The 21120-nt window shown below is 42.5% G+C and overlaps 1 protein-coding gene across 1 annotated transcript in view; it reads left to right on the top strand.

The window, feature by feature from the left end:
* Positions 1–21120, top strand: part of ptprua (protein tyrosine phosphatase receptor type Ua) — a gene marked incomplete at its 5' end in the record, with an annotated part of 157091 nt that overhangs the window by 71615 nt on the left and 64356 nt on the right. The window contains 2 exons of the mRNA XM_079176640.1: positions 8770–9041; positions 18353–18434. Coding sequence (XP_079032766.1) covers positions 8770–9041; positions 18353–18434 — 354 coding nt within the window. The remainder of the gene's footprint in view (positions 1–8769; positions 9042–18352; positions 18435–21120) is intronic.

Below are 21120 nucleotides of genomic sequence, written 5' to 3'. Positions count from 1 at the left end.
AGAAAATCATGCTTTCATTTGCATGGACTGAAAACAAAGGAAATAACTTAACCTAAATAAATGTGTCTGGAGGGGAAAATACTTTGCATATTTATATTTTTCAAATTAAATCAAATTAAAAGCACATTATACAAACTCTTATAATGGTGGAAAGTAACATGTATTGGTACTTAAACACATTATTATTTTAAATATGATTGCATTTGTTCTAAAGACTGCCTTGTTAAGCATCATGTATGCTTCTCTATGTACTCTAATAATTCTAAAGGTCCCCATACATCACTCCCTTCAAGGAAATGAGGCTCTTCAGGCGGAGAGCTCCCTCCTACTGTAACCTGGACCAGGATCAGAGCTCGTCCAGGATGTCCCCGCACGAGCTCTGATCCTCTACAGCTCATAACTCTACAGAGCTGAGGAAAGCAGCAGGGCCCGGGAAATGGCATGCTCTGTTTACTAAATGACCAGAGAAACCTAGAAGAAATAGGGCAGACAGAGCGAGGAATACCGGCATGAAGAGAAGAGCGAGCACCAGCTCCCCAAAAGGCCTCCGGGATGGTGAGATGAAACAAACAGTAGATCACAGGAGTTAGATGAAGAGGCTGAGGGCGGGTGGTATATATCAAGATGCAGCAGTGGGGCGGGGAGCTGGTAGTGGTATGAGGGGAGATAGTCAGCCCACACGTTGTCGTTGGGCGGCTGCTAATGCATTATTGATTTCTACCACTGAGAAGATCCCCCCCTGCATCCTGCGTCCACTTCCATCCACTCCTGCCTGTCAGCTGGCCTGGACGCTGACTGACTGACTGTGTTTAGGGTTGAGGTTAGGATCAGGATTAGATTTATTTTTTTAGGAAAGCCTGAATCCATGCTGCGGGCAACAGCGAGAAGTCCATCTTTTATTACTAAGCAAGCGTTGCTTCAAGGGAGACTTTGCTAAAGTGAGTGCGGTCAGCGAGTGAGAAAAGTTGGCCATAGCAAAACTTTTTTCATCTGCCACAGGCGAACAATCAAATTTCTCTGCTATTTTCTTTCTTCTACTGCTGAAACAAAGCAATGATTGTGTTTTACGAACAATAATCGAGCCTGGCAAGTAGAAAATGAGCTAAACGGATGTCAAAGTGTTCTTGAGCTTTTCTTAATTTATTTTAAAAAATTGCATATATGCGTCTATGAAACATTTTCTGCACCAAAGACTGTACAGCTTTGTTTTTTTGGGGATTTCGGAGCGCCACACCTATTTCCGGCTGTTGTAATACCTTCATCAGCTAAGTGCTACCCCCGTCCCCTCTTTTGACTTTAACAATGGCTGCTCAAACAGAAGCAACCCCAGGGGTATACTAAGCTGAGCACATACTGATGATGGTGATGTTTTTCCCCAGTGTGACCTCACACCGTGGGTCAACTCCAAATGACTGATAGGAAAGTCTGGTGAAACAGTTTATCCACGTTTTTTAAAGGCTTTGAAGTATTCATTTAGGCAGCATGGTTTGGTTAGGTTTAGGAATACAATGACAACTTCGTTAAGGTCAGTAGACCTTCGTCATCATGGTTACAATAATATGTCGTGATCATGCTTAAAATAGACTATTGTTGACTATTCTTCGCAAAGCGGAAACGAACAGCAGTGACATTCCGTTGACGGTCTCTAATATTTCCTGACTTCCGGCTTTCCTCTCGTCATAATAGCTATGGCCACTAGAGGGCTTTCTCATTTGAATGTAAAAATGCTGGTCCACCGTAAAGGTCAGTCCACCTTAACTGAACCTGGGTTTTTGCTAACTTCAGGGCTAACCGCCTTCACCTCAATTAGCAGGTGGCTAGCAAGACACGGGAGCTTGTCTTAGGTCTTGAGAAGTCGTAGCATTTATTCACCAACAAATAAACTGTACACACACTGCACTGCTACGTTCATGGGCTTAACGTTACTGCTGACTTCATACTCTTCGTCTCACACACACTCGACTGAACACTCGCTCACATTATGCACATGACGTGCACGCTTGCTTGGAATACACTGGCGGAAACCCTGCTGATTTCTACGCAAGAGGAGAGTAGATGCTGTATATCCTCAATGTCCAGGTTGTGTGCCGGGCTCTTGTGTCTGACCAGGGGAATTCATTAGCTCGTGTTGTCAGCTGCAGTCAGACTTTGTGTTGTTTGCGCGACGTTTAGGCTCTGTCAGTGTCGCATTCATGACCAGCTGCTGTTGGTTTGCAGATTTCCCATTTGCACGGTGTAAGCACTGTGTCACTTTGTAAATGGCAAAATCTGCATTGCCTTTTGGCTCCAGTAAACAAGCCCCAGCCCCAGTGTGTTCCTGCCAGCTGAACAGATCACACGCTGCAGCCAGAAATACAGAGAGGAGCAAACAGCGAGACCAATCTGTGCCCTCCCAATCATCTACGCTCGCTGTACTTCACTTCACTTCTACATGCAATATCATCTGAGGTCACCGTGGCTCCGGGTTGCAATGTTAGAAAAAAGAAAGTAATAACAGACAAAAAGCAAATGAAGATCTGAAAGACCAAATTCACAGGCCAAATTGAAAATCTGGGATGACCTTCTGCAGATGCCCTGGAGGAGGCTGGTCGAGGAAAATAGTCTAGCTCACTCTCACCCATCACAGAATCTCGACACCACCAGGAAGCAGACTGTGCACCGTTATTCACGGGGAGTGCAGGTGGAGGCGGGTGGTGGGAGTGAGAAAATGTGACATAGAAACTTGACTCAAATGCACCACGGTTTTGCTTGGCCTTTTCCAAGGAAAGATGGTGTTGTCATTGTGCAGAATAGGGCCGCCTGAGTTATACATAGCGTTATTGATGGCAGCGGAGGAAAGCTAACGGAAAAAAAACACGACGTAGACAAACATAAAGATAAAAGCGCTCACTATCTCTCCCTCTATTCTGGCTGCACTTCCCCGCCCTTCCTTTTCACTTTCGGCTCCTCTGCGTTTTTTTTCTTAGTGTAAGTGTGATAAAAAGCGGGCAGACCTATGACTCAGGTTCCCACCCCACATTCTGATATGAATTCAGGTAGCTGAAGGCCGTCCCCTAATCTCTTAATGCATGTTCCCTCGCCCTTGGCAGGGTCACGGGAGAAATAGATGGGGCCTTATCAGCTTTTATGGATTTATGGAGAATTTCTCTGCATTGGGTGTATTTCTTATTTCTTTTTTTACACCAACCTGTTCCTGCGTGTACTGTATGTGTCTCTGTGTGTGTGTCATGAAGGATGTTAAGTAAGGTTATCAGAGCCAGTAATATCTTCATGAATTTTTATCAAGTTTCTAATTATGGCATCAATCATGTTGACTTACTCCATCAAGCTGAAATGAGAAGAGACGCCGGGCCTGTTTTGAGCAATTTCCGCGAGTGTGCTAACCTTCAGCAGCTGATTTCTCATCTCGTCTCTTACACTCAATGTAATACACACAAAGAGAGAATGCAAAGTTATTATTATTAAGGATTATCAGGTAAACGTGTTTAAAGCTGCACTTATCAATATTGTTTTATGAACAATTATTCAAATGACTATGTTTAATGTGATAGGTGTCACAGTGTGAAACACACAGAAAATGATCACCCAGCTCTACAGTTCCACTCAGCGTTTAAAGCACATTGATTTGGTTTTTCTGGCTCACAAATTTACTGTTTCGATTCAGTCCCCTGGCTTTCATCAATCTCCTTTCCAGGCAGCTCGTAAACAAAAAATGCTCCAATACGCACTAGCTGCCCAGCACCAAACAACACGGCAGACACCGCTAGGAGTTAGCTGGAGAACGTAGCGAAACATTTAGCAGCTAAAGAGGCAGATTTCTCAGCGTGAATATTATATTCATTCAATTTCTATTGCTCTGTGTCTTCTGGATGTGTAGCTGGGCAACTATTTGCTAACACATGAGCCATGACTCTATTATACGGAGAGGTGTTTCCTTTTGTTAAAATAATCATAACCTTCATGAAGTTAGGATTTCAGAGGATCGTTGTGTTGGATTTAATGTAGTAAATCTCGTATTTTTTGTGTTTTGGACTCGAAATTAGTGCCGTCACCTTGTGCTCTGGAATATTGCGATGGGCATTTTCACTGTTTACTGACGTTTCTTAGACCAAATGATGAATTGATTAATCAAGAAAATAATCTGCAGATTAAAAGATTAAATTCCTTATTCACTCTCACTGTTTGCAGAGAGCTTACAAACAAGACTAATAAACTCAGACAATTTTTCAAATACACTGAACTTGCAGAGTTTGTATAGAATATTGTTAGTGACACAAACTTCTGAGCTCTTAGATCCGTGGCGTGAGAGTTTCCCATCATGCAAAGAGGTATTGCTGTACCTGGATCTTAAAGCTGCAGTCTCACGCCGCTATCGTTGCTGGTGTCAGTCAGGCGTCGCAGCAAGTCACAGATACATCTGGCTGGCAACGCATTGTGTGGTGATCGACAGTGATCAATTGTGAGCAGGCTTGACTCATCTCAAATAAGCTTACATCAAGTTGAGAAGCTAAAGACGCCGCTTCATAGCGGCTTTACATCTTCTTACACAAAGCAGTTTACTGGCTCGTTCTTCTTTCTTACCACCACCAGGTGGCTTCAGCTGAAACAAACGCAGACGGGAGCTTACAATAACAGAGATACTGTTAGAGGCAATGTCTATAATATTTGGTTTACCACAGTTGCTTAAAGAGCTTTGAATATAATGAGAAAACCAGCACTGCTGTAGCTGAGGCTACAGAATGCGTCTTCGCCGTCTCCCCCTCATTTCTCCCCAGTGCAGTCCTGTCATAAGAACAGCTGGAGATTTGCCCTACAACAATGAGGGGGTCCAGCTCTCGTAGCTGAAGAAAAAGCAATTTAGCCACAGAGCCCCCCCGAGAGCTTGCACATCAAAGCAGCGGCGGGGGGGGGGGGGGGGGGCTAAGCCATAGCCTGCCCGGCTTCGGAGAGGAAAATATCAGTGATGTCCAAGAATACAGCGAGATCTCAAAGGACAGCAGCGGCCTGTTATCACAGGATATTTCTGGCAGTTTAACGTCTCATCCGTGCTTTTGGTGCAGGGAAGATGGAGCCGAGGGAGGGAGCAGAGCGTGGTCAGGGTGGCTTTGTGACATGCATTTTAAGGCTCTTTATGTGCAGGTTGTCCGTGGACCTGAATTATGTTTTTTTTTGTGTCGCTTTTCTTCTCCCTCCTGTCATTCTGACCAAGCAAACAAGGCACACTCCAGGCCAAACAGTAAACCAGACTCCAGGTGACTTTTGAGGCTTTAAAAAAACACTTTGCCTCAATGACGAGCTGCACTCAGGAAGAAACACAAATCTAAAATAACAGCGGGAATTATTTACTGGACTGTTTCTTATGCAAAAATGACTCCACCCATCACTTGTTAATGAAAGATCCTCACTGATATTTTTCCCTGTTTTTTGCCTTTACTTGACAGCAGAAAAACCGAAAAACCGAGTGAAACAACATGCTATTTATACTTGTTTAGGCATGTTTGCATTACAGAGAATTTGGATGAAAAGGAGCTGGTGGAGGTGAAGGATTAGGAGATGAAACAAGTGGAAGTGAAAAAGGAGGCAGAGGAAATGAATTGAGGAGGAGGAATGATGGGGGAGGTTAAAGAGGAAGCCAGTTCTTTCTCTAGGGAAGGTCAGCAGGACTTGGATCGGAGTCTGCTTTTGGGCCTGTAAACTGTGTCTGTGTGTGTGTGTGTGTGTGTGTGTGTGAGAGAGAGGAGAGAGTGTGTGTGCGCTGATTTGTGTCCTGCATGTCAGTGTGTGTGAGTATTACAGCCATCTCTCTGGTTTAAGCATTCCCTCGGTTGCCATTATGGCTTAATACCGGTGCCAGTGTGATTAATGGCAGGACGCAGGGCTCTGATTGCGCTCTTGCTCAACTAGAGTATGAAGGCAAAACTACACTACCCACGATCCCACTGCTTTCGCTCGTCCACCGCGGCCACCTCACGCCGACAGCACCGAATGTGAAGGTTATGAGCGCAATTAGCGCTCTCTCCTGCTGGCATCAAAGAGTCGATGTGGTGTTGATGTGGCACAGACAGCTTACTGCCCCGTCCCTTTGTCTCCTTGTGTTTGTCTCCAACCCTGTTGAACATTTATTCATGAAGTTACAATGAAAGAAACATATTTTGAGAGCAGAAGTTCTGAATGGATGATTTGAATGGGGGATGAGAAAAGCAGAAATCACTCAAGGCATCACTTTGTTTCAGGGAACCGCTTTCTTCTAAATACCCAAAGTTAAAGAGGTATCACATGAATATTCTATCCACTCAACCTTCAACATTTCTGGAGCTTTATTTCAAACTTTTATGACTTTTATTCATTTAAAATGTTGCGCAAGGGAATTTCTGAAATTGTTGGTAAAATAACTGATTCATTGTGTGTCCATCCTTATCTGAATATGAGAGCTCGTGACAAGATTACAAAATACATCATGCACCAGCAGAGATATCTTTTTTTTTTATTTGTGTCTTTTTCATAATTTAATCTATTTCTTCTAAATCACTTGTATCATGTGTTTTTTTTTAATAGCAGTTATGTAAAAAGAGACGGGCTAGACCTGGAACAAGTTTGGGGTGTGTTTGAAAAGTCGGATTCCGTCAGCTTTTATCGCATCTCTTTTCATCTTCTATTTATATATTCACAAACGTTGCCACCTCAGCTGATCGTAAAACATTTATCAGTTTTTTTTTCCGCCCTTTCTGGCATTTCTGTTGTGGTGATGATAACATCTGTTTGAGTAGTGTTTCTCTTTTAGAGTTAGGGTAAGGTGACTTAAACAATAATAAAAGGCAAACAATAATAAAATGCAAATTGTAAAAGGTCTGTGATGAGTCTCTGTTTCCCTGACTTGTTTCCCAAGCCACAACATAGAAGGGCATACACAAGCACTTCCTCCTTTTGATTTTGAACATTGTCTAATGAGAAAACGGTGGCATTTTGTATGCGCTTATTAAAACCAGGTAATAGTTATGAGCAGTGAAAACAATTCACAGACGCTATGATGTTAAAACATTCTCTGGAAGAAAGGAAGAATCTTTTCTTCAGTTTAGTATATATACATTTTATATTTTATCGTGTGTAGACTTTGCATTACATTCATTTGACTTGATGTTTTTCTCCAAATGTGGATTTATACTGTATGCAGTGTATTCAGCCTATACCCAGGAATACGTTTGTGACTGCATCTCTCCCAAACAAATAACTAGGAGCGTGTTCAGTGCGACAGAGTCCTTAGAAGTTTTTTTTTTCCCTCCACCACCAAGTTCCAGTTCGAGGATCTGGCCTTCTCACAAGGCCCTATTAGAATGACTAGCATTGTTAAATTGACTGGGAAAGACTCAATTTAACAAGCATGTCCGACTTTTATTTATTTTTGCCCTTTCTTGCCTAGTGTGACATTGCCTAATGCGGCCGATTCTCCTGTTTGCAAACCTTTGCACATCAGACGTACGATTGGTCTGACGTCTCTTTGGGCCGAGTCATGGCAGGACCACTTGATTTGAGATAGCGACCATCTAAAAATACATAAACGCTGTGTGGCCTGATCCCTGTGTTTGGTGTTTTGCACAGTACACGTCTGGCTCGTGATCCACAGTCACAAAAACATTGATTTTAATAAGGAAAGAAAAAACTATATTTGACATAAGGGGTGAGATCATTTTAAAATCTTGATTGGAGACATTTTATGCTCATTTTCAGATGCTTGTGCTTTGGATTTCTTTTAGAACGTGTCAAGTGTTTTCATACTTTTACACTATTTGTATAACGTCTAGACCTGGTTTATAATACAAAAAAGACATGGACATCTCACATTTTATGATATGTGACTAATAGTTTTAAAGGTGCAACTTTATTTCCTGATGGTTTTCAGGATGTATTACAATTTACATGTTATTTAGAGACATGATGTGTTATTTTTAGAGGTGAAAAGGCATCGACTTGTGGCTTAGACTACAAATGAGCTTACAAAGTCATTTTTTTCCAGTTTTTGTTTTTCACTTTAAATTGAGCTTCCCATTACTGTGAAGGCCACAGTCAAAGGCAAAGCTCCCCCCTCCATTCCCCCTCCCGTCCATTGTGGTGCTCCTCTCGTGGCCACGGGATCTCTGCTGTGCTGCCGGGATGAGAGAGCCAGCACTGACTCTGTGAACCTCAGTCCAAAATGAAAGGCCAATCTGACACCCAGCGCTGCGGCTTTGAACACACCAGATCTGAGGCAGCGCGGCAAAACTGATGGAAGCCTTGTGAAAGCAGGAAGAAGCAGAGACTGACCAAATACACACAAATAGCCAGAGAGAATCACACAGATTTTCTAGGTAACAACCTTGAGCCTGTCAACCTTGGCTCTCAGTCTCATTTTCGGGGTTTAAAAAAAAAAGAAAAAAGAGGCAGACGTTCTTCAGCGGGTGAAAACTAACATGACATGTCTATCCTGGGTTGTGTTACAGCTGAAGCCCAAAGAGTTGGACCTTGTTATTTTCTTACACTTCAGGTCAATCAGCGCTTATCTGGCAGGTGAAGATGCTGAAATTGCTGCTATTTATGAAGTGTATATAGGTATGGAAGTACCCTGGCAAGGTCGTTGTGTTTTGTTCACATTAAACTTTCATACTGCTCTTTACCTGTTCAAGTTCCTCTTAGTAAGCTGCCTTTGAGAGGCTGCCAATAATAACTGAAAATGAGCAGTATTTGATATTTGCACAGTTGTCTAACGTGTCCTTGTCTTCCGTCTTCGCCCTCCAGGGTCCTTCATGATGGTCAATTCCTCGCAGCATTTTGGTGGCCAGCGAGCTCAGCTGCTCCTGCTCCCCCTCAGCGAGAACGACACCCACTGCATCCAGTTCAGCTACTTCCTGTACAGCCGTGACGGCCACAGCCCCGGGGACCTGCAGGTCTACATCCGGGTTAACGGGGGCCCCAAGGGCAGCGCTGTGTGGAATATCTCGGGCTCCCAGGGACGCCAGTGGCACCAGGTGGAGCTCGCCGTCAGCACTTTCTGGCCCAGTGAATACCAGGTGAGAGTTAAACAAATATAGGACCTGCAGTGATTACCCCCACCGACACCAAGGTTGGAGTCGTTATGTTTTGATATATATAATCGTCAGTCATATTGGTGGAGATATGCGGGATCTGAAAACCTATTTTCTCAGTTTTTTACGAGTGCTGAGGACCTACACGCACACAAAATGATGTGCTGAAGTGAGAACACACTGTTATCTTCTATAAATGGTGCTCTATGCTGGAAGGTAATTACAGATTTACAAAATCAAACGGCAGCGTAAAATCCCACACATGCCCACCACATTTTGTCCAGAGTCCAACATTTTTTAACTGTATCTTTAAAAAAGAAAAAAAAGCTGTCAAATGCTCCCATTATTTCAGATTCATTTTTGTTACATGGAAGAGAAAGAACATTTGTAGCTCCAAGCCATTTTAAATGTGCAGTGTTGTTCTTCTTCTGTCCAATATATGTGAATTTGACATGAACACCGGAGCACTGTCACTTGTAGTTAATGGAGCACACCACAAATCAGTTTGCTTTTCATGGAGACGACTGCACAGCTTGTAAAAACAATTGTCTTCTGGAGGTGAACTTTCTAACTTATTTCTTCTAAAGTTTTCAAAGAAAAACTTGGTTTTAAACTAGGGGTATCAAGTTTGACTGACGTAGGGATTAAGGAAGGATCTAAGGAAAGATGTTACAGAGTTGAATTTTGGGAAGTGTAGGATCTATTGGTTTTGGAGCTTAACCAATATTTGGGACTAAAAGTCAGGATATCGCTGCTGCTTCGATCTTTTTTTAATCTGTTTCTTGTGAGTTCCCGACTTTATGGAAGTGGAAAAATAATTTCTGAAGTTGCCCTTCAAAAATCCAATACCGTCCTATCAGCAGTGCTGACAATATTAGTAAACTGATAGCTAAGTAATAAGTTGATTGACAGAAAACTGATTGTCATATTGATAACGGATTAGTCACTTTATTGGCTTATCGACTTAAATAATCACACATAGTCAGAGCTTCACAAATGGATACTTACAAAGGATTTTCTTATCCGTCACGGCTTCATTTCTTATCAATATGAAATTACTATGTTTGATATGCAACTCGGGCTGAATAAGACATTAGAGTGGGTTCTCACAAATTGTGATGATGTATTAAATGGTAAACGGCTTCATCAGTTAGTCTACCTGTGATATGATGAGTAAGGATGCATTGGGATGAAATGATCATGTCATGCCGTTGTTTTGTAAAGTTGTAGCTAAACTAAATGAGCGTGTTTTTGTTTTGTATGTTAGCATGCTAACACATAGCCTAACTAAACTAACTGCACCTGAACGAAGATAGGAAATATAACTTATGAGAAACATTACACTGCTTAGCAACAGCCTGCTAGCATTAGCATTCTGAGCATGTTAACATGCTATTGTTAGCATTTAGCTTAAAGTACCTCTGTGCTAAAGTCCAGTCTCACAAAGCCGCTAGCATGGAGTCTTGTCTTGTCAGCTAATTTTGCATATACCCGATGTGTATTGATATTGGACAAACTAAATATTATGAGGATGATGTCAGCCCTTGTAAAGATCATTGACCCCTTTATTAAAAAAACGTGAGGTGTCAGTTAGCAAGGCACTAAACCAGCTGCTCCACTGAGCTGCTCAGTGGTCTCCGTACAGAACCGTGGCTATACTGGCAGCCTCAGCAGCTGTATTATCATCCCCTATCCTACAAACCACATGAAAAAATTAGCTAATTGCATCTGTATCGTATGTCACAGTGGCTCAATAGGCGTACAATTACAGTGGGCATCTGTTTGCATTGTATCTTTATTTATTAGTCAATTTACCTGCGTGCTGCAGTGTAATCAATAGCTCCGTTTGTAGCCTGTATTGTCGATGCTGCATTATTAGCGCTGTTGTGTAGCTTGTAAGATTCTGATGACTGGATGCAGCCCTGCTTCACCTCATTACAGCCAATAATTTATTCCCTAACGCTCTCTTTCTTCCCACTAAGCCTGCTGCCTCCTACAACCCCCCCCCCGCCCGCCCCACCACAGAACAGACGTTAATGAGAAGGCAGTGGCTGGCATAAGGGATTGTGGGAGCGTGGGTCCGCCGAACAGTCAATTGACCTCAATTCCATGCGACCCCTGGTGCGGGGGAGCGGGCCTGGTGCTTACTTCCATAACCTTGGTGCACTCTGGGCCCCATCTCAATAAATCAAGAGCCAGTTAATGAGATTAGAGGGCTGCACAGATCAATGAGGACAGCTTGCGCTTCACCATCCTCAGCTCTCCTGTCCTGAGCGACTCTCACAAATAGCCAAACTGATTTAAAGTAATGATTTTTCTTCTCGTCTGTGTGGACGTTGGAAGTTTGTCTACCGCGCACCATAGCAGAGGAGGAGGTGGAGGCAGGGGGCGGGCGCGCTCAGAGGTGGGGGGGAGGGGGGAGGCTGAGGTGTACAATCGGGCAAGACGGCCCAGGCGGGGAATTTGCTTTGCGCCGCAGTGTTTACCATTTGGACAGGCGTGCATAAGCAATGTAATCTACTACTCTGGTGATGTATGTCCAAGCTGCCTGAGTGATGAGCAGGCGCTGTTCTCTAAAGTCTTCCCGCCCGGAGTGTAGACACAGAACAGATTGCTTTATTTGTCTTATAAACCTGGCTGATCGGCAGCACATAATGAAGCACGTAAAGCTGTGCAGATGAGTGAGGAGACTTAAACATAAGCCTGAAGGAACAAAGTATGTCAATCTGCTGTGCGGAGAGGGACGGGAGTGAGGCTTGGAGTCAGGCCCGGTGCCTTTTTTTTTTTTAGTGTTCCCCTCTTCCTTTTTTGCCCAGGGAAAGCTCCTTCTCTCCTCAGCAGCTCCTGCTGCTACTACTCAAAGCTCAGCGTAGGCCCCACAGGGCTCCACTCATCCATCGATAACAATCACTGTCCAGCACTCCCAGCCAACAGATCAGCCCCTGCAGGCCGCAGAGGAGCAGCTCCACCTAGAGAGAAAAGACTACCACTTCAGAGAGCTTGGAGGATAAAGTGTGTGTGTGTGTGTGTGTGTGTGTGTGTGTGGCTGCTGGAGGTAGTGGCGATTGAGATTAAATAGAAAAAACAATATCTAGTGATCAGCGAGCATCAACACCCTCAGGAAAGACAGACTGCCTCAGAGATATGTTGGACTGTGATCAACCTTTGCATTTTGCTTTTACTGATATGAGATTTCAAAATTCAATGCCAATATTTCCGGGTTTCAAATGGCCATTGTTGAAGGCGTATTTTGTGCTATAAATTAGAACCTTTTCTGGTTCATCCCACCACTTAAGTGATGGCAGATTCATTATAGTTAGAACTGCGTCGCCTGTCAACACTGTAAAGGAATAGAGTTTTGGCATACTGTCAAATACTTCCATTTAGCCTTTAAAAGGTAACGTTAAAGATTTATTAATGCACTTCCATAAAGTTGGGGAACTCTCAAGACCGATAAAAAAGAAGAAGAAGAAGATGGATATCCTGACTCAAACCTTCAAAACGCTAAATCCTACTTTTTCCATCATCCAATCAATATCATTTCTTCTTTAGAGAGTTTAATAGCACTCATATCTACAGTATAACGCTGCTTAAACTTGTACTGGCTGACAATCGGATTTCATGCATGTGTCATCTGGCTGAGTTCATGACCTCGCCATCTAACCCGTGTGGATCAGACACTGCTTGACTTTGGTGAGAATATTCTTTTTTATTTTTTTGTTATTGGAAATTGGACTTTAGATAGTCATGGCATTGAAGGACAGAAGAGAACATTGATCAGACTGGTTCACTCTCTCCCTGTCAGCCTGGATTTGGGAAGTAAAATAGGTGTTAAAGAGGTGCTCTTTTGGAAACGCTGGCTCCTTTACTCCAGGCTTCACTCCCTGGCCGTTTTGTCCTCCTTATCCCACCATCTTAATTCCCAGTGCATCTCGCCATTAGGTCCCCTTCTCTCTTATCTTTCCTCTCTCTCTCTCTCTCGCTCTCTCTCTCGCTCTCTCGCTCTCTCGCTCTCGCTCTCTCTCTCTCTCTCTCTCTCTCTCGCTCTCTCTCTCTCTCTCTCTCCTATTGTCACGTTTTCCTCTGCTAACCCAGGCAGTGAAGCAGTGTTGCAAAATTAAGGTTCGATAAACCTATTAGCTTTAGTCAAAAGGAAAAGTACCACCAGCAAGGATCATAGCATGGTTTGTTTTCTGGACATTTTGGATTTTAAAGTTGTAATTCATGAAAATTCATAGAATCAATCCCATTTTTGGTACTATATATGGTGAGCACATTTTCTTTTGATGTATTTACATCCTGTAATTACATCTCTAAAAAGTACTTTTTATTCGCGGTCGCGGGGGTTCCGCCATTCCTGCCCTGCGTTCAGATTGCCTACCTAACCACAAGGGGTTCACAGGAAACTATGCATGCAGGTAATTCAGTGCAATTTTTATCTAATTGACATCAGCCTCACTGTTTAGTGTGTGTGCATGCCGTGCAGAAGGATACAGAATGGTTAAACAGGGAAAATAGAGGTGAGAAAATTTCTCAAGCTTTGTGCTGTTGTGTTCTTAAATCCTTTTTTGATAGCAAAACTACGTTAATGCATTTACATTATTATTCTCTTGTAAGAATGATTCATTTCTTGTTTTATTTTCCATGCTTGAGTGTGAATCTCGCTCCATGCTATCTTAGAGGGAAATTGTCTCACACAAGGGATCAGTTCTGTCCCGTTAATCTGTGGACCTTCTTTTAGTTCCGTGCATCAACAAACAAATTGTATTCCTCTACAAGACTGTGGATGCAAAACATGTTCTAATTGATATAAATCTTGTTCCTGTGACAACAGGTCAGGGACGTTCTGTTGGGACTGAAACAATTTTAAAGTTCTAGTTAAAGTCTGATGTGAGATGTGTTTTGAGTGGTTCATTTAAATGAAAAGAGTGATCTTACTGCTGACCCTTTTATTTGTTCATGTTTTTCTTTTTTGATTTTAGAGTACTTGCAATCCCCTGCCTTCTTGTTTGCTCTTCATTTTAACACATCTAGTGAGAAACTAATGAGGATATGCACTTAAATTGAGCCTTCTTTTTAAACAAAGAAATGACAAAAAATCATCTTCAAGGAGTGTGATTATAGAAAGCCTGCCAGGAGCTGCATGCCATTCACATTATGCTGGTGTGAAAAAAAAGGGAGGGAGTCGCGAAACACTAACATACATGCAGCTCCCCTCTCAATTCACCAAAAGGGCTGTAGGCATGATTTTAGCATGATTAAAAACATGACCAACAGTGGACATCTAAAATGTCCCCTGCTAACCTGCCAGTCCACCGTTGGTGAATGTGTAACAATGCTGGGTCCCACCACTGTTGATAGGTACGCAAAGCCTGCCCACACACACACACACACACACACACACAGCACGCTGCAGTGGAACTATTGTACACCTCACTTTATTTCTGCCGCCTGCAGAGACAAGATGGCAGGTGCAATTGCACGTCATACATTTCAATGTTTCACTGCCACATCGTCGATATGGATCAATAGTGTTGGCCTCATGCTAGCTGGAGAAATTAACAGAACACTGTTGCAATTTTTGTTCACCGTTAATTTAATCAAAGTCGTCTTGGAGATTGATGGCGTCCACAAATCAATTGAGAGCTTTACCATCGATGCAAATAACTTCTGCAGCGCTATGATGAAAACTAAAAGTTAAACATATTTAATTACTGTTCAAATCGTATTTTTAATGGAATCCCTTTTACTGCCACCACTGCTTTTATGTATTCACTGAGAGGCCTCCTGGGTTGTACTATGGATTTTTTGTTACTCTACACTATCAATTCTGCGGCATTGAATTTTATGAGCCAAACACGACACTGCAGGAGGCGCATATTAACATGCTTGTATGCTTTTTAACATCACATGTGACTGTCCAGCTGCGTTCGTCTCCTCAAACTGTCTACGCCGCTGTTCTTGTGCCAGAACTCTTTTCCGGATTCAAATTAGTTTCTCGTGTCATTTCCTTTGGTCGCTGACGATGACACCCTGGTAGATGGCACCCTGCTGCTTGCAGTAAACCAAACCTTGGTTCACACTTCACAAATTGTGCCTTTGCAGTGTTACAGGCCTCATCACAACAAAAGCCTGAGAGAGGCTGAGAAAAGCTGGAGAATGACATCACCTTCAACTGGATACTCTCAATTGGACAAATCTATCTCTTATAGTCTTTGCAGGAATCGATTTTCCTCCGTGCCTACTTGTGTGAGTACTAGAAAAGGGTGAAACTTTGCTATCAAATATTAAAGATGCTATCAGGCCCCGTCATGACAAACAATATCAGTGTGGCTTAAGGTTCCCCCATCTACTTTCAATCTCCTCCTCCTGTGCCAGGTGTTTCTCTCACTATCTTTCCCTGCACTGTTTTTTTTCTTCTCCATACATCTTTTTATATCTCCTTGCTACGCCGGCCCAACACACTGCAACACAGCAAAAGACAAATTAGAAAAGCACTCAAGCAGATGAGGAAAAACCTCTTCACAAATTCAATAACACATGCACAACATTTAGGAAAAACAATGGCGAATACATTTGAGACATCCAGGAATGTATGAACAATACGGAGCCAAATACATAAAAATACAGAAAAGACAACCAAATACAAAATTACACTGGAAATACAGAAAACACAACCAAAGACTGAAATGCATTGCACAAACATACAGAACCACTAAACAACCAAATACAGAAACTTGCTTGTGTTGTCTGTATTTGCGGCAACTTTTTTATCATTTGGTTGTGTTGTCTGTTTGGCTTTGTTGCCTTTGTTGCCTTTTATTTGCAGTTGAGTTTAGATACGTTATACTGTATATGTGTTGTTAAATTGGTGATGGTTTTTTTTTCGTGATTGTGTTTTATCTATTTGCTACGTGTCTTCTGCAGAGCATTGAGCTCTCAGGGCCACCGTACCGGCTCCACTGCGCTCCTCAAACATTCAGCCAAATGGTTTCATTTTCACTGCCCTGTGTTGAATGGGTAAAGCGTTTACTCATTTGCATAATATCTGGTGTTTGTGCGCAGCCATCGGATGCCAAGTTCGTCGATGTCTGGCACAGTCATACTCAAGCACTTTTCTTTAAAGTGAAGGCAGATGCAGAGCAGCTTAATGATTGCTCAAAGCGCGAGGCTGAGGGAATCAATGGTGGTAGGTGCGTTGACGCGTGATGTATTGAAGAGTTAATCGGTCTGACGTCTCTAATGGCCCGACATAGGAATGAAAAATAAAAAAATAAATGAGTGGAAAGAAAGCCTTAGTCTGTATCCATCTGCCAAGGCCTTCTTGTGGTATTGATTGGCCCTGGGCACTTAAAGCCTGATGCATTGTCAACATCGCAATCTATTGCCCGTCAGAGTCACAGTCTGGCTTCCACTGGACTTTGGCATAGATAACTACACTTTGTAAGTGTGAGCAAAACAGTAGCTGCCATACACACACACACACACAATGTAGTCACAGCTTTCATCTAACCAGCTGTTAATGCACTCAACCCTTAACTTCAGAGTTTGTCATGCTCCAGCCGTTATAAGTGAAGAGTGTCTTGATTTAGGCTCTGCTGACTGTAATTACTACTCGGAAACCCAGAGTGACTTTGTCGCACTCTGGGAGGCCTCCCGATTCACTTTGAGGCTCTGCATGCTCCCGGCTCATTTAGATGACAAAGTGAATATTTAGGCTGCGTTTAAGGACTTCTGCTGCTGCCGTATGGATTGATAAAAGGGACACAAGAGGGATTTATTCATGTTTTTTTGCACTATATGGCTTGGTGAACTGGGACTTGAAGACTAAATTAGTCAGTTTTTTTTTTGCCATTTGAAAGTTTTTCTTTTGCCATTTGAAAGTGCTTCAAAAGTGAACTCTCACCTATGGATTCTAAAGTAGCAGGTTGTTCTTCCCTTTTATGATTTTAGTTTTCAGGCTTGTTAATCAATGAGCATGTAACCACAAGTACTTTATTTCCTGTTGTCTTTTTAGCTCATGTGTTGTTGTTTACAGTACGTTGCACTATGTATTGTTGGACATGTGTAATTGAACATTGACGTACAAGCTGAACAGATTGGTACTCCTCGCTCCACATTTCACTGCTGAGGGTCTTTGAATCAGAGTGACAGCTTTGTGGACTGGGGTTCAATTCATAATGGTATCCTGTCGCTTCTCCAGTCTTCAAGTCTGTAAGTGTACATGTAAATCGGTAAATCAACTTTTATTGTCAGACAGCACATCACACAGTTTATTTACCCCGTCCTAGTATTTACAACGGGGGGGGCAGCTAATCTACAGCGCCCGGGGAGCGGTTTAGTGTGCTCAAGGGCACCTCAGAGGCAAACTGGCACCTCTCCAGCTGCCAGTCCCCACTCCGAGCTGGTCCGTGCTGGGACCTGAACTGGCGACCGTCCTGGCAAGTCCCAATGGAATAAGCTAGTATCTTTTAGTATCTTGTGGTCTAATTGCTTTTGAAATCATGTTGACTGTATGCCCATCAAACACTGCAGGTTAATACAATAATGCACCAAAGATGCTTAGAATAAACTCTCAACACACTTGCTCTCTGAGTTATTTGATAAGCCTTGTCCACCAGCCTAGGGGGGGGGGGGGGGGGAGCAAATTGATTGCAAATGAAATTATGAGCCTATACTGCTGTACAACATGTCTGAGCTGTGATAGTAAGATCTATTACAGTATATACTCAAAATATCCCTAAAGTCATCTTAGCAAGAAGTGTACAATCAATAGTCACTAACTGAGAGCTAACTAATATGCATTTTGCAGAAAAGAACATGCAAATTTAGACGCCTACAGATACGATTTACCTTCACTCAACTGAAACCACAAACTGGCAGGTGCCTTGCATTCGGATGAGTTCAGGCCAGTGTTGGTGCAGATCTTGGCATCTGTGCCACCCCCCCCCCCTCCTGTTTAACTTTTAGCTTTGTATTACAACATAGTGGCTTTAAAGATGTCTTGTTTTTGGATTCTTAGGGGCTTTTGCAAATATATTCTTTTATAGCTGTAAAAGTAAAACTGGACCAGATATACAAGAAACTCTCCAGATTACCATTTTAATGGCAGTAGTAAGTTTTATAACCGAGCTTTCTTTTAAATGTACGGCGGAATTAATGGAAAAGTCTGTGCCTGTCTGTTTGTGACAGGCCTTTTAGACCCCATCCTCCCCCTAATTTCCTATATTGTCAGTCTACCTGCCACTCAAGATGTAATGGTCTGCAGTCATTTAATTTATCCATTGTCTCCACAGGTCATCTTTGAAGCGACCATTTCCGAAGAACGACAGGGCTACATCGCCTTGGACGACATTGTGCTGCTCAATTACCCTTGTTGTAAGTACCCGTTCTGCACTGCTCATAGCATGCCTGCTGACCTTTACTGAGCCCGGGGAGAGTGACCGGCTGAACAACGGGAAAAAAACCAGAGCCAGGAAACTTCAGGAGCAGTTTCCAGGAGGTGATTGAATGAGCCAATCCGGCTGACAGGGGGGCAACTGAGGCACATTACCTGTCCGAGTGTCACAGCCACAATAACCCAGCAGGAGGCTTCTCTTTTGTCCGCGGCAGAATGGCTGACCTTTCCCTCTGATCGCAATGCTCACAGTCAGGTGCTTTTAGAGCTAATGGGATGTTACAGGCAGGAAAAGGACAGTTAGTGGTTGTACTTTGATCCTCTCCTCCATCACTTGGATACCATGGTGTTGGAGCTTTATGGGCACCGGTAGTGTTACATTATGTTCTGTTCTGTTCTGTTCTGATTATACCATTATACCCCCCCCTCAATCCTTTAGTACACAGGCTCTGTGTAGATGTTCATAACGGACTATTTTCTTTCACTGCTGTGCTGTTTTCAAGATGATTAGCACTTTTGGACGCCGTGGACACAAGCCAAATCTGTTGTAATTGGCCTGCCTGGAAGTAGTCGTCATTGTTGAAGCTGCACTGAACCATGCCGACTTGTACAAAGACATGACATGGAGCCAGAACAGAAAATAATGTGTCATTTTGGGCTTTTTATTAAATAACAGATTAACTAACTTAACAGTTAACGGTTTGAACAATATTTGTGATATAATGCAGTGTTTGACATATTACTCTATAATTAGTCAGTTATACACTGATTTTTGATGGAATGCCACTAACCAAAATTCGGTATAATGCAAGGTTTTCATTAGACTCCACACATACACAGTATAGTTAATTGTTTTTGTGTCTATTAATAATAGTTGACTTAATATTTGTGTGTTGAATTCCAGTTGTTTCAGTGAGGGTTTCATTGCGTCATGTTGGTTGATTTCAGGTTAAGAGGCAGAGGTGAAATGAAAAGAATCTTGTGATGTTTTTAGGGTTTTCTAGCATATAGTTGCCCCAATTTATATGTTAAAGCGGCACTAAATATTTTATATTGACACTGGATGAGATGGCTATGGGTTATGTGCAAGATGTTGCTCGTTTTGACGAATTCCACAACATATTATCTGTAAACTCTGAAGTTTTAATTAAAACTCTCCTGTTTTAAAACCACCTTATTAACCTTATTCAGCTGCAGCAGGAAATTATTTTAAGTGAGAAAGCTTTAATGAACCCACTGCATGCTTTACTGCCCGGCACCAAAAGGCAGGCAGGCAACGTTTGTGGTCTGGTGAACATTATGGAGCTTCCAGCAGCTAGAGACCCAGATACATTTCTTTTCTCAGAGGTTGGCACGGACCAAAACGAAGCTCAAATGAGTGTTAACAACTTTTTATTATGTAATATGTTATGTGTCTTGTTCTGCTGCTCTAATGTGGCCCAACAATTTCATGCAACTTTAATATTGCCCTCATACATGAACTTGTTGAAGCTTATATTCAACAATACTGACACTATTGTTGTTCAGAAACCTAGTATTACCATCAAACCTTGCTTCGCTCTACACTGGCCTTCTGTGAGAACGCTAATAGTGCTTTGCAGCCGCATAATCGTGGGGAAATGTTAATGAATGATAATGTAGGGGATTCATTAGCTCATGAAATTCAGATATCCCATTTTCTGGCTCTACTAAAAAAATCAGGCAATGCTGCACAATGAAATCCTTGAACCCTCTCTGGGAAAAAAATAACATTTTCTAAAACCATTGCAACACTTATTTATATATTTTTTTCACCCAAGCTCATCTCAAAGTTTGATACCTTGAATTCTGTCACCATATCCTCAAAGGAGCAGGACGTTTCCATGGTGGTTTTAAATGGTGTTTGTGGGTAGCGTTGCCAGGTCCCTTTGTTATGCTGTTTAGGTTTAGCCTTGTTGCAGATGGTGGCACTTGAACCCGCCACATGCCTATTAGGTGACAGTGTCCCTGCCAGAAACGGCTTTATATTTATTGTACACCATAAGTACATGAATCATAGAGCACATTTTATATTCCCACTCATCTGCTCGTAGACAAACAAAGGCCAAGTACAGAAAAAGCTATATCTGTGCAATCACTATACTTTTTTTGTACTGTCTGGTGTCGCCCATAACGACCCTTAAAAACACACACTATCGCACAAAGATGTAAGTAAACATTAGTAAGCTGGCATAAATTTCCCCACAGGCAGCAAGAATAATGGTGTTCCCCCTTTGGAAAGATTCAAGTCAAAGGCAACTGCTATTCAACATTCGAGTTGTTTTCCTCTGGAGTCCGCGTCTTTATTCTAAACACGCGTTTCAGTCAGGACCAATCTCTCCTGCATCAAGAATACAAGGCAGCATTACTAATCTGGAGAAACCAACATCTTAGACAGTCGCCATGCGTTTGAGAATCCCATTACCTTGGTCACATTTAACTGTATTAATTAAGGCCACACATCCACACTACTGGGCTTTTGGATTTTAAATTACATTTTCTCAGTAACTATCAATGCAACTGCCTCGTCCTCAAATGGCTCCTCCTATAATTGGGTCTGTGGACGCTTGTCTAAAAGATGACTGAGTTTATGCTTGTTTTCTCCACACGGAATACTCTTGACTGGCACCACGGCTATTCTCTACAGGC

This window comes from Pholis gunnellus (assembly GCF_910591455.1).
Source record: "Pholis gunnellus genome assembly, chromosome: 16".
In the NCBI taxonomy this organism is placed as follows: domain Eukaryota; kingdom Metazoa; phylum Chordata; class Actinopteri; order Perciformes; family Pholidae; genus Pholis; species Pholis gunnellus.
This window is presented reverse-complemented; position numbering and strand designations above follow the sequence as displayed.